Source organism: Panulirus ornatus, chromosome 17 (genome assembly GCF_036320965.1).
Source record: "Panulirus ornatus isolate Po-2019 chromosome 17, ASM3632096v1, whole genome shotgun sequence".
In the NCBI taxonomy this organism is placed as follows: Eukaryota; Metazoa; Arthropoda; class Malacostraca; order Decapoda; family Palinuridae; genus Panulirus; species Panulirus ornatus.
Window position 1 is genome coordinate 179,745 of NC_092240.1, and position 15,357 is coordinate 195,101.

General features: G+C 41.4%; 1 protein-coding gene across 1 annotated transcript in view; it reads left to right on the forward strand.

Annotated features, from left to right (window-relative positions):
* The window catches only part of LOC139754491 (uncharacterized), a 159,805-nt gene extending 145,015 nt beyond the window's left edge, over positions 1-14,790 (forward strand). The window contains exons 5-7 of the mRNA XM_071671756.1: positions 4,517-4,608; positions 13,449-13,578; positions 13,739-14,790. Of these exons, the coding sequence (XP_071527857.1) occupies positions 4,517-4,608; positions 13,449-13,578; positions 13,739-14,088 (572 nt within the window). The 3' untranslated portion in view covers positions 14,089-14,790. The remainder of the gene's footprint in view (positions 1-4,516; positions 4,609-13,448; positions 13,579-13,738) is intronic.
* Positions 14,791-15,357: the final 567 nt, after the last annotated feature.

Consider the following 15,357-nt stretch of genomic DNA (forward strand, 5'->3'; position numbering starts at 1 on the left):
CAAACACTTTACCAAACTCAGTCACCAGCTTCTGCAGTTTCTCACATGAATCAACCACCAGCGCTGTATCATCAGCGAACAACAACTGGCTTACTTTCCAAGCTCTCTCATCCACAACAGACTGCATACCTGCCCATCTTTCCAAAACTCTTGCATTTACCTACCTAACCACACCATCCATAAACAAATTCAACAACCATGGAGGCATCACGCACCCCTGCCACAAACCAACATTAACTGAGAATCAATCACTTTCCTCTCTTCCTACACGTACACATGCCTTACATCCTTGATAAAAACTTTTCACTGCTTCTAACAACTTGCCTTCCACACCATTATTCTATTCTTTTTTTTTTTTTTTTCAAAAGAAGGAACAGAGAAGAGGTCCAGGTGAGGATATTCCCTCAAAGGCCCAGTCCTCTGTTCTTAGCGCTACCTCGCTATCGCGGGAAATAGCGAATAGTATGAAAAAAGAATATATATATATATATATATATATATAGATATATATATATATATATACCTCTTATACCTCTGTGATTTGACACTCACTCTTATCCCCTTTGCCTTTGTACAATGGCACTATGCACGCATTCCGCCAATCCTCAGGCACCTCACCATGAGTCATACATACATTAAATAACCTTACCAACCAGTCAACAATACAGTCACCTTCTTTTTTAATAAATTCCACTGCAATACCATCCAAACTTGCTGTCTTGCCGGCTTTCATCTTCCGCAAAGCTTTTACTACCTCTTCTCTCTTTACCAAATCATTTTCCCTAACCCTCTCACTTTGCACATCACCTCGACCAAAACACCCTATATCTGCCACTCTATAATCAAACACATTCAACAAACCTTCAAAATACTCACTCCATCTCCTTCTCACATCACCACTACTTGTTATCACCTCCCCATTTGCGCCCTTCACTGAAGTTCCCATTTGCTCCTTCCAAAACATCTTTTTATTCTCCCTAAAATTTAATGATACTCTCACACCCCAACTCTCATTTGCCCTCTTTTTCACCTCTTGCACCTTCTCTTGACCTCCTGTCTCTTTCTTTTATACATCTCCCACTCAATTGCATTTTTTCCCTGCAAAAATCGTCCAAACGCCTCTCTCTTCTCTTTCAATAATAATCTTACTTCTTCATCCCACCACTCACTACCCGTTCTAATCAACCCACCTCCCGCGCTTCTCATGCCACAAGCATCTTTTGCGCAATCCATCACTGATTCCCTAAATACAACCCATTCCTCCCCCACTCCCCTTACTTCCATTGTTCTCACCTTATTCCATTCTGTACTCAGTCTCTCCTGGTATTTCCTCACACAAGTCTCCTTCCCAAGCTCACTTACTCTCACCACCCTCTTCACCCCAACATTCACTCTTCTTTTCTGAAAACCCATACAAATCTTCACCTTAGCCTCCACAAGATAATGATCACACATCCCTCCAGTTGCACCTCTCAGCACATTAACATCGAAAAGTCTCTCTTTCGCACGCCTGTCAATTAACACGTAATCCAATAACGCTCTCTGGCCATCTCTCTTATTTACATACGTATACTTATGTATATCTCGCTTTTTAAACCAGGTATTCCCAATCACCAGCCGTTTCTCAGCACATATATATATATATATATATATATATATATATATATATATATATATATATTTTTTTTTTTTTTTCATACTATTCGCCATTTCCCGCGATAGCGAGGTAGCGTTAAGAACAGAGGACTGGGCCTTTGAGGGAATATCCTCACCTGGCCCCCTTCTCTGTTCCTTCTTTTGGAAAATTAAAAAAGAAAGAAAAAAAAAACGAAAGGGGAGGATTTCCAGCCCCCTTCCCTTTTAGTCGCCTTCTACGACACGCAGGGAAAACGTGGGAAGTATTCTTTCTCCCCTATCCCCAGGGATATATATATATATATATATATATATATATATATATATATATATATATATATATATATATATATATATATATATATATATATATATATTTTATTTTATCATTTTGCTTTGTCGCTGTCTCAAGCGTTAGCGAGGTAGCGCAAGGAAACAGACGAAAGAATGGCCCAACCCGCCCACATACACATGTATATACATACATGTCCACACACGCACAATATACATACCTATACATCTCAATGTACACATATATATACACACACAGACATATACATATATACACATGTACATAATTCATACTGTCTGCCTTTATTTCCATTCTGTACTCAGTCTCTCCTGGTACTTCCTCACACAAGTCTCCTTCCCAAGCTCACTTACTCTCACTACGTTAATGAGATGGCCTTGATTAGGGCCTCAGCTGCCCGTGCAGTCTCAGCTAACATAAAGAATAAGATGAAGATTTTTCGGGTGATGACTGAAACTTGACCTAAACTGCCTGAATGATCCTGACAGTTGATAGGCTAAATGCCAAAATAACGAACCAGCCAACCAGTCAATCCGTACACAAGGTCATAAGACTAGGAATTCTAAGTGAGAGTAAACTGCTGTGCCAAACTTGAGACATTAGCTCTTCACAAAAAGCTGAAGAGTCACTTGGGTTTGTCCACGCTAAGCCTTGCACGATAATCTTAAGGTGTGAGCTGCACCTGACTATGTTATGAAAAACCCACTTCTTCTAGGAGACTGCTAACTGTATCATTCTTCTTTCTTCTGAGTAAAATTATAATGAAACACATGTGTCTTCCTAAGCTGACAATATCTACAGCGTGGATCACGACGCGGTAGCGCTTCCAACTCTTGATTTATATGAAGCACTTCTCCACGTGCTACTTGAAGGTGTAACACCAGCTTTACTGGGTCGTGTCGTGGTGACACTGCCCATCCCGTTATAAGAGCCGCCTTATTACACAAGAGCCCGGCAAGGATGGTATAACTCTCTCAAAGCCTAGATTAAAGATGGAGTTACGTCTCTGTATTGCAGTGTTGCCGCCTTTCCAATGATATGGTTTCCATAAAGCTTCTCACCGGCGGTAACGTGGCATGACCACCCTTCTTGGGACATGCCGTGGGAATGCTGTTCTCCATGATCATGATATGGCAACGAGGCTGTCCTTGTTATTGTTTTAGGAACACCTTTCCATGGATTTCATATAGCAATAATTTCATTCTTCCGCATATGGTAAGGTACTGTCATCTCTCATGACTTATGATTAGTTTTGATATGGTAATGTTGCTCCTCCTGGATTTTGATTTGGTGACGTTGCTTTCCTTATATATAATGTGGCAAAGTTACCCCTTCTAGATAATGATACGATGAAGTCAACCTTCATGAATCATGATGTGGCACAGACACCCTATCCTGTAAACGATGCGGTGTCGATACCTTGTTTAGGTCATGATATTGTATTGCCACAGTTCTAGACGATACTCTGCCGGCAATATCATGACGTGACTTTGTTATCATTCAGAAGCTGATATATGGTAATGCTACACCTTCAGGGTTTATCATACGGCGACACTTCTCGGACTATTATACTATGCGGCACTGCATCTGTTCCATGGTTATCTTGTGGTACTGCTGTACCTTCCTAGGTTAGCAAGAGGTAGTGGTGCCCTTTCTGGGTTATTGCTGCCCTTCATAGGTTATCATTTCTTAATGGTGCCCTTCCTGGGTTATCATGGCGGTATTGTCGCCTACCTTGGATTACGTTGTATTGCTGCCATTTCTGGGTTATCATGGCGGTATTGTCGCCTACCTTGGATTACGTTGTATTGCTGCCATTTCTGGGTTATGATATGGTATCGCCAAAGCACCTGGGTTTTCATGTTGTAGTGCTGCTCATCCTGGCTTATAATTATGTATTGTTAAGCTATCTGCACAATGATGTGGTGGCATCTGTCCTATGTTTTGGAGTGATAAAGTCCCATGTTTTTTGGTTATGATGTGGTAACATCATCCGCCTACAGGAATCTGTAACACCATTCTTCCTTAGTCATAAGGAAACATTGCCTTTTCTGGAATTATGTTTAACATTTTCTTACTTTCATTTCTTTTGTGAAAACCAGGCTTGTTTTGTGTATAGATAAGATATCTACTTCATATCAAATGCGTCCATTGTTTGTCCTGTGGCATAAACATCAAAGGTGCACATTCTCTGTTATTAAGTGATAGTTTCAAAAGTTCACCGACATGGTGTGGTAAGATGATATGCCCTGTCATAATATGAAAAGTTGGTGTAATTTATGTTACAACATGACAAGGTTACACATCATATATCACGATATGGCCAAATGTGTTCTGTGCAGTGTATATCAATATAACGATACTTGACATGCCATTTGCCTGTGCTCTTTGTTATGCCATGATAAGTCTTTATTCCTGTGCCATCACCTAGGAAGCCGTAGTGTCCTGTGTAATTCAAAAATGCATTTCCAGTGTTCTAACATAACGAAGATGTGTGTCCTGTGTTAAAACATGATAGAGATGTGTATCTTGTGCTGTGACATGAAAAAGGTTCGTGTTCTGGTCCCCCAGAGGAGCGGCCAGCCAAGTGCATCGTCAACAACCGGACCTACGATAACGGGGAGAGCTTCACCCTCGACTGTCGCACCCAGTGTACCTGCCAGGTGGGTCCTCCCATTGTTGTCTGTCTACTGTACCCATTGTACCTGCCAGTTGGATCCTAACCTTCTTCTGTCAGTCTATTGTTCACAGTGCACCTACAATGTAGGTCCTCCTCCCTTTTCTGTTTATCTGTTTGTTTATCTGTCTGTCTATTGTAACTAGTGTATCTACCTGGTGGGTCCTCCCCGTGTTTTCTGCTTGTCTTTGTGTCTATCTGTTGCACCTAGTGTACTTGCTAGGTGCGTTCTCCCTTTGCTCTATTCTGTTTGATGTAATATATATATATATATATATATATATATATATATATATATATATATATATATATATATATATATATATATATATATATATTTTTTTTTTTTTTTTTTTTTTATACCTTCGTCGCTGTCTCCCGCGGTTGCGAGGTAGCGCAAGGAAACAGACGAAAGAAATGGCCCAACCCCCCCCCATACACATTACATACACACGTCCACACACGCAAATATACATACCTACACAGCTTTCCATGGTTTACCCCGGACGCTTCACATGCCTTGATTCAATCCACTGACAGCACGTCAACCCCTGTATACCTCATCGCTCCAATTCACTCTATTCCTTGCCCTCCTTTCACCCTCCTGCATGTTCAGGCCCCGATCACACAAAATCCTTTTCACTCCATCTTTCCACCTCCAATTTAGGTCTCCCTCTTCTCCTCGTTCCCTCCACCTCCGACACATATATCCTCTTGGTCAATCTTTCCTCACTCATTCTCTCCATGTGCCCAAACCATTTCAAAACACCCTCTTCTGCTCTCTCAACCACGCTCTTTTTATTTCCACACATCTCTCTTACCCTTACGTTACTTACTCGATCAAACCACCTCACACCACACATTGTCCTCAAACATCTCATTTCCAGCACATCCATCCTCCTGCGCACAACTCTATCCATAGCCCACGCCTCGCAACCATACAACATTGTTGGAACCACTATTCCTTCAAACATACCCATTTTTGCTTTCCGAGATAATGTTCTCGACTTCCACACATTTTTCAAGGCTCCCAAAATTTTCGCCCCCTCCCCCACCCTATGATCCACTTCCGCTTCCATGGTTCCATCCGCTGACAGATCCACTCCCAGATATCTAAAACACTTCACTTCCTCCAGTTTTTCTCCATTTAAACTCACCTCCCAATTGACTTGACCCTCAACCCTACTGTACCTAATAACCTTGCTCTTATTCACATTTACTCTTAACTTTCTTCTTCCACACACTTTACCAAACTCCGTCACCAGCTTCTGCAGTTTCTCACATGAATCCGCCACCAGCGCTGTATCATCAGCGAACAACAACTGACTCACTTCCCAAGCTCTCTCATCCCCAACAGACTTCATACTTGCCCCTCTTTCCAAGACTCTTGCATTTACCTCCCTAACAACCCCATCCATAAACAAATTAAACAACCATGGAGACATCACACACCCCTGCCGCAAACCTACATTCACTGAGAACCAATCACTTTCCTCTCTTCCTACACGTACACATGCCTTACATCCTCGATAAAAACTTTTCACTGCTTCTAACAACTTGCCTCCCACACCATATATTCTTAATACCTTCCACAGAGCATCTCTATCAACTCTATCATATGCCTTCTCCAGATCCATAAATGCTACATACAAATCCATTTGCTTTTCTAAGTATTTCTCACATACATTCTTCAAAGCAAACACCTGATCCACACATCCTCTACCACTTCTGAAACCACACTGCTCTTCCCCAATCTGATGCTCTGTACCTGCCTTCACCCTCTCAATCAATACCCTCCCATATAATTTACCAGGAATACTCAACAAACTTATACCTCTGTAATTTGAGCACTCACTCTTATCCCCTTTGCCTTTGTACAATGGCACTATGCACGCATTCCGCCAATCCTCAGGCACCTCACCATGAGTCATACATACATTAAATAACCTTACCAACCAGTCAACAATACAGTCACCCCCTTTTTTAATAAATTCCACTGCAATACCATCCAAACCTGCTGCCTTGCCGGCTTTCATCTTCCGCAAAGCTTTTACTACCTCTTCTCTGTTTACCAAATCATTTTCCCTAACCCTCTCACTTTGCACACCAACTCGACCCAAACACCCTATATCTGCCACTCTGTCATCAGACACATTCAACAAACCTTCAAAATACTCATTCCATCTCCTTCTCACATCACCACTACTTGTTATCACCTCCCCATTTACGCTCTTCACTGAAGTTCCCATTTGCTCCCTTGTCTTACGCACCCTATTTACCTCCTTCCAGAACATCTTTTTATTCTCCCTAAAATTTACTGATAGTCTCTCACCCCAACTCTCATTTGCCCTTTTTTTCACCTCTTGCACCTTTCTCTTGACCTCCTGTCTCTTTCTTTTATACTTCTCCCACTCAATTGCATTTTTTCCCTGCAAAAATCGTCCAAATGCCTCTCTCTTCTCTTTCACTAATACTCTTACTTCTTCATCCCACCACTCACTACCCTTTCTAAACAGCCCACCTCCCACTCTTCTCATGCCACAAGCATCTTTTGCGCAATCCATCACTGATTCCCTAAATACATCCCATTCCTCCCCCACTCCCCTTACTTCCATTGTTCTCACCTTTTTCCATTCTGTACACAGTCTCTCCTGATACTTCCTCACACAGGTCTCCTTCCCAAGCTCACTTACTCTCACCACCTTCTTCACCCCAACATTCACTCTTCTTTTCTGAAAACCCATACTAATCTTCACCTTAGCCTCCACAAGATAATGATCAGACATCCCTCCAGTTGCACCTCTCAGCACATTGACATCCAAAAGTCTCTCTTTCGCACGCCTGTCAATTAACACGTAATCCAATAACGCTCTCTGGCCATCTCTCCTACTTACATAAGTATACTTATGTATATCTCGCTTTTTAAACCAGGTATTCCCAATCATCAGTCCTTTTTCAGCACATAAATCTACAAGCTCCTCACCATTTCCATTTACAACACTGAACACCCCATGCACACCAATTATTCCCTCAACTGCCACATTACTCACCTTTGCATTCAAATCACCCATCACTATAACCCGGTCTCGTGCATCAAAACCGCTAACACACTCATTTAGCTGCTCCCAAAACACTTGCCTCTCATGATCTTTCTTCTCATGCCCAGGTGCATATGCACCAATAATCACCCACCTCTCTCCATCAACTTTCAATTTTACCCATATTAATCGAGAATTTACTTTCTTACATTCTATCACATACTCCCACAACTCCTGTTTCAGGAGTATTGCTACCCCTTCCCTTGCTCTTGTCCTCTCACTAACCCCTGACTTCACTCCCCAGACATTTCCAAACCACTCTTCCCCTTTACCCTTGAGCTTCGTTTCACTCAGAGCCAAAACATCCAGGTTCCTTTCCTCAAACATACTACCTATCTCTCCTTTTTTCACATCTTGGTTACATCCACACACATTTAGGCACCCCACTCTGAGCCTTCGAGGAGGATGAGCACTCCCCGCGTGACTCCTTCTTCTGTTTCCCATTTTAGAAAGTTAATACAAGGAGGGGAGGATTTCCGGCCCCCCGCTCCCGTCCCCTCTAGTCGCTTTCTACGACACGCGAGGAATACGTGGGAAGTATTCTTTCACCCCTATCCCCAGGGATAATATACATATATATATATACACACACACACACACACACACATACACACACATACGCACATACACACACACACACACACACACATATATATACATATGAAAAATGTAAGAAACAATTTAGAAAACAAACTTTTAGCTTGAAATGAATGAAAAAATGAACGTCACATCATGGTTCAACCTCTGGCTATGGAAAAGGAAATGTACAATTTATTCACACAAACGTCAATAGCAGTTCTCATCAATTTCACCACTGAATCAATAAGCTTCAATGTCTAAGCTACATTTTTCTCCAACTTCACTATTTTCTTGTCAAAACACCATGCATGAAAACTATCACTCCAGTAACACAACTATAAACATTTTCTTCCCCTTTAAAAAGTTCTGGGGAAGTCTGTCTCGATACACTGCGGCGAGGCGACGCGACGCTGACACAATCACTGTCACAATATCACTTTTGCCTCCTTCCAAGCGTTGTTTCAGGGAATAATTCCGGGTTGCTGAAGTGCCGCATAGGCTGGCACGATAGCCCGGGCCACATCGAAGACGTTATGAGCCGTTATATATATATATATATATATACATATATATATATATATATATATATATATATATATATATATATATATATTCTTTTTTCTTTTTCTTTCTTTTAAACTATTCGCCATTTCCCGCATTACCGAGGTAGCGTTTAAGAACAGAGGACTGGGCCTTTGTGGAATATCCTCACCTGGCCCCCCTCTGTTCCTTCTTTTGGAAAATTAAAAAAAAAAAAAAAAAAAAAAAACGAGAGGGGAGGATTTCCAGCCTCCCGCTCCCTCCCCTTTTAGTCGCCTTCTACGACACGCAGGGAATACGTGGGAAGTATTCTTAATCCCCTATCCCCAGGGATAATATATATATATATATATATATATATATATATATATATATATATATATATATATATATATATATATGGAAGTAAGGGGAGTGGGGGAGGAATGGGATGTATTTAGGGAATCAGTGATGGATTGCGCAAAAGATGCTTGTGGCATGAAAAGAGTGGGACGGGAGATGGGTTGATTAGAAAGGGTAGTGAGTGGTGGGATGAAGAAGTAAGAGTATTAGTGAAAGAGAAGAGAGAGGAATTTGAACGATTTTTGCAGGGAAAAAATGCAATTGAGTGGGAGATGTATAAAAGAAAGAGACAGGTCAAGAGAAAGGTGCAAGAGGTGAAAAAAAAGGGCAAATGAGAGTTGGGGTGAGAGAGTATCATTAAGTTTTAGGGAGAATAAAAAGATGTTCTGGAAGGAGGTAAATAAAGTGCGTAAGACAAGGGAGCAAATGGGAACTTCAGTGAAGGGCGCAAATGGGGAGGTGATAACAAGTAGTGGTGATGTGAGGAGATGGAGTGAGTATTTTGAAGGTTTGTTGAATGTGTTTGATGATAGAGTGGCAGATATAGGGTGTTTTGATCGAGGTGGCGTGCAAAGTGAGAGGGTTAGGGAAAATGATTTGGTAAACAGAGAAGAGGTAGTAAAAGCTTTGTGGAAGATGAAAGCCGGCAAGGCAGCAGGTTTGGATGGTATTGCAGTGGAATTTATTAAAAAAGGGGGTGACTGTATTGTTGACTGGTTGGTAAGGTTATTTTATGTATGTATGACTCATGGTGAGGTGCCTGAGGATTGGCGGAATGCGTGCATAGTGCCATTGTACAAAGGCAAAGGGGATAAGAGTGAGTGCTCAAATTACAGAGGTATAAGTTTGTTGAGTATTCCTGGTAAATTATATGGGAGGGTATTGATTGAGAGGGTGAAGGCATGTACAGAGCATCAGATTGGGGAAGAGCAGTGTGGTTTCAGAAGTGGTAGAGGATGTGTGGATCAGGTGTTTGCTTTGGAGAATGTATGTGAGAAATACTTAGAAAAGCAAATGGATTTGTATGTAGTATTTATGGATCTGGAGAAGGCATATGATAGAGTTGATAGAGATGCTCTGTGGAAGGTATTAAGAATATATGGTGTGGGAGGCAAGTTGTTAGAAGCAGTGAAAAGTTTTTATCGAGGATGTAAGGCATGTGTACGTGTAGGAAGAGATGAAAGTGATTGGTTCTCAGTGAATGTAGGTTTGCGGCAGGGGTGTGTGATGTCTCCATGGTTGTTAATTTGTTTATGGATGGGGTTGTTAGGGAGGTGAATGCAAGAGTTTTGGAAAGAGGGGCAAGTATGAAGTCTGTTGGGGATGAGAGAGCTTGAGAAGTGAGTCAGTTGTTGTTCGCTGATGATACAGCGCTGGTGGCTGATTCATGTGAGAAACTGCAGAAGCTGGTGACTGAGTTTGGTAAAGTGTGTGAAAGAAGAAAGTTAAGAGTAAATGTGAATAAGAGCAAGGTTATTAGGTACAGTAGGGTTGAGGGTCAAGTCAATTGGGAGGTGAGTTTGAATGGAGAAAAACTGGAGGAAGTAAAGTGTTTTAGATATCTGGGAGTGGATCTGGCAGCGGATGGAACCATGGAAGCGGAAGTGGATCATAGGGTGGGGGAGGGGGCGAAAATTCTGGGAGCCTTGAAGAATGTGTGGAAGTCGAGAACATTATCTCGGAAAGCAAAAATGGGTATGTTTGAAGGAATAGTGGTTCCAACAATATTGTATGGTTGCGAGGCGTGGGCTATGGATAGAGTGGTGCGCAGGAGGATGGATGTGCTGGAAATGAGATGTTTGAGGACAATGTGTGGTGTGAGGTGGTTTGATCGAGTAAGTAACGTAAGGGTAAGAGAGATGTGTGGAAATAAAAAGAGCGTGGTTGAGAGAGCAGAAGAGGGTGTTTTGAAATGGTTTGGGCACATGGAGAGAATGAGTGAGGAAAGATTGACCAAGAGGATATATGTGTCGGAGGTGGAGGGAACGAGGAGAAGAGGGAGACCAAATTGGAGGTGGAAAGATGTAGTGAAAATGATTTTGTGTGATCGGGGCCTGAACATGCAGGAGGGTGAAAGGAGGGCAAGGAATAGAGTGAATTGGAGCGATGTGGTATACCGGGTTGACGTGCTGTCAGTGGATTGAATCAGGGCATGTGAAGCGCCTGGGGTAAGCCATGGAAAGTTGTGTAGGTATGTATATTTGCGTGTGTGGACGTATGTATATACATGTGTATGGGGGTGGGTTGGGCCATTTCTTTCGTCTGTTTCCTTGCGCTACCTCGCAAACGCGGGAGACAGCGACAAAGCAAAAAAAAAAAAAAAAAAGATATATATATATATATATATATATATATATATATATATATATATATATATATATATATATATATATATATATATATATATATATTATATATATATATATATATATATATATATATATATATATATATATATATATATATATATATATATATATATATATATATATATATATATATTATATATATATATATGTATATGTATATATATATATATATATATATATATATATATATATATATATATATATATATATATATATATATATATATATATATATATATATATATATATATATATATATATATATATATATATATATATATATATTGTAAAGGATCACAATTTTGCGCATGATCAAGATATTCCTATGAGTCCACGGGGAAAATGAAACACAAAAAGTTTCCAAGTGCACTTTCGTGTAATAATCACATCATCATGGGAGACACAAGAGAGAATATAACAGTCAGTTGATGTACATCGAAGAGACGAAGCAAGGACGCCATTTGGACAATCACATGTTTACCAAATGGCGTCCTAGCTTCGTATCTTCGATGCATATCAACTGACTGTTATATTTCTCTCTTGTGTCTCCCCTGATGATGTAATTATTACACGAAAGTGCACTTGGGAACTTTTCGTGTTTCATTTTCCCCGTGGACTCATAGGAATATATATATATATATATATATATATATATATATATATATATATATATATATATATATATGTACACGAATAAAGTGCACATGAACGCGCACCTTCATAGAACATACAAACCTCCAACAGCCAGGATCGAACCCGGGACCCCTGTGCAAGAGGCAGGAATGCTAACCGTTAGGCCCCTGCTTTTCTGTGAGTTACTTCCCCTGCTAGTTAGTAGTATGTCTTATGTGTGTCACTTCCCCTGCTAGTTAGTAGTCTATACTTATGTGTGTCACTTCCCCTTCTAGTTAGCAGTCTGTCTTTATGTGTGTTACTTCCCCTGCTAGTTAGTAGTATTTTTCTGTGTGTCGTTTCGCCTGCTAGTTAGTAGTATGTCTTTATATGTGTCACTTCCCTGCTAGTTACTAGTTTTTCTGCGTGTCACTTCCCCTTCTAGTTATAAGTCTGTCTTTATGTGTGTCACTTCCTCTGCTAGTTAGTAGTCTGTCTTTCTGCGTGTCGCTTCCCCTGCTACTTAGTAGTCTGTCTTTCTGTGTGTCACTTCCCCTGCTAGTTAGAAGGCTGTCTCTCAGTGTCACTTCCCCTGCTAGTTAGTAGTCTGTCTTTATGTGTGTCACTTCCTCTGCTAGTTAGTAGTCTGTCTTTCTGCGTGTCGCTTCCCCTGCTACTTAGTAGTCTGTCTTTCTGTGTGTCACTTCCCCTGCTAGTTAGAAGGCTGTCTCTCTCTGTGTCACTTCCCCTGCTAGTTAGTAGTCTGTCTTTATGTGTGTCATTTCCCCTGCTAGTTAGCAGTCTGTCTTTATGTGTGTCACTTCCCCTGCTAGTTAGAAGTCTGTCTTTATGTGTGTCACTTCCTCTGTTAGTTATTAGTCTGTCTTTATGTGTGTCACTTCCACTGTTAGTAGTCTGTCTTTATGTGTCAGTTCCCCAGCTATCTAGTAGTCAGTCTTTACTCATTTCATAATAGCTATCTGTCCAGAACTTGTTGGTACAACTTTGGGGTCATACATTCTGTATGATGGTCCACAGCAGTATAAGCTTAAAAATAACAAAAATATTTAATCAGCTATACACTGTTCCTTTACCTTTCGTACAATATACAATGCTGTTCTTAAGTCTTGTATACTGCCCAATATCCTTATGAATTTCGTTGAAGCAGTGTATGTGAATACATGATATCCATTATTTGACTCACAGTTCAGCCGTAACTCTGTATAATTCTTCGTAAGTCTTTTGTTACCTTATGACCTAAAGTGAGCCATTGTCTCTTGCCCCCAGAATGGGACCTACGCGTGTGTGTCCCTGTGTCCCAGTGAGAATATCCTACCCAGCGCCCAGTGCCACAACCCCCACCTGGTGACGGTGCCGGGCCAGTGCTGCAGGGAATGGATGTGTGACACCGCCCCAGGTCAGTGGATGTGTGACACCGCCCAGGTCAGTGGATATGTGACACCGTCCCAGGTCAGTGGATGTGTGACACCGCCCCAGGTCAGTGGATATGTGACACCGTCCCAGGTCAGTGGATGTGTGACACCGCCCAGGTCAGTGGATGTGTGACACCGCCCCAGGTCAGTGGATGTGTGACACCGCCCCAGGTCAGTGGATGTGCGACACCGCCCCAGGTCAGTGGATGTGTAACACCGCCCCAGGTCAGTGGATGTGTGACACCGCCTCAGGTCAAAGCTACCCCAGGTCAGAGTCAGCAGGTCAGTGCTACACTTGGTCAGAGCTAGCAGATCAGGTCAGCGGATGTGTGATACCGCTCCAGGTCAGTGCTACGCCAGGTCAGAGCGAGCAGATCAGGTCAGAGCAGGTTAGAGGTATTCTACCATGCTATAACCAGCGTGTTCAGTCAATACCAGTATGTCAGGTTAGTTGCAAGAATGTAAATTCTGTATTCAATTTTGTGTCCGCGTAACAAGCAATAGTTCAAGTTACAAGGAAAACTGCATATGAGAGAAGGATGAGAGACATGCAGTTGACATGGTCACTATACAGCAGCAGGTGTTGCGCTATACATTATAGGATATAAGGTTAAGTTATAGATAACATATACATGTGTTGCAACAGTGAAAAGTAACTTGATATTTTCAGAAGCAGAAAGTGGTGTAGCACTTTGAAAATATGTGGGGGACTTATTTGATCATGTGTTCGTGATCGGCAAAAGAATAATAAGTAATTGTGCTCATATACCCGCATCAACATGAGTGCGATTTTGGAATCCTTATTGCTTCTCCTTCATGTAGGATGTACAACTGGAACGATTAGGAAACAGAATTTGGTCTGTTTCTTGGCTGTTACCTGTACACAGGAATCATTGACCTGATGTAAAGAGAGAGAGGTGTCATCTGGTCATACAAACCCGAAAGAAAATTAATACCAAGTGATTCCTAGAGTGCAGCCGCGGGAAGACCAGCACCCACTTCATGTGATGACGTTTAAACCTCACACATTGGAAGGGATAGTTTGAAATGGAACAGCAGAATGAAGTGTCATTGGTGTATGGTCAAGTTTTTTTCTTTATGCATGATGGTGATCATCTAGTAGGGCATTTGTTATGATGCATTAATTTTTCATTTACATGTACGTATGACTCATTCTCTCTCTCTCTCTCTCTCTCTCTCTCTCTCTCTCTCTCTCCTCTCTCTCTCTCTCTCTCTCTCTCTCAACAAACACACACAAATATACATATATATATATATAATATATAAATAATATATACTATCCCTGAGATAGGGGACAAAGAATGCTTTTCCACGCATTCCCCGCATGTCGTAGAATGCGACTGAAGGGGACGGGAGCGGGGAGCTAGTGACCCTCCCCTCCTTGTATTTTAACTTTCTAAAAGGGGAAACAGAAGAAGGAGTCACGCGAGGAGTGCTTATCCTCCTTGAAAACTCAGATTGGGGTGTCCAAATATGTGTGGATGTAACCAAGATGAGGAAAAGGAGAGATACGTAATATGTTTGAGAAAGGAACCTGGATGTTTTTGGCACTGAGTGAAACGAAGCTCAAGTGTAAAGGGGAAGAGTGGTTTGGGAATGTCTAGGGAGTAAAGTCAGGGTTGGTGAGCGACAAGACAAGGAAGGAGTAGCACTACTCTTGAAACTGGAGTAGTGGAGTATGTGATAGAGTGTAAGAACGTAAACTCTAGATTGATATGGTAAAACTAAAAGTGATGGAAGAG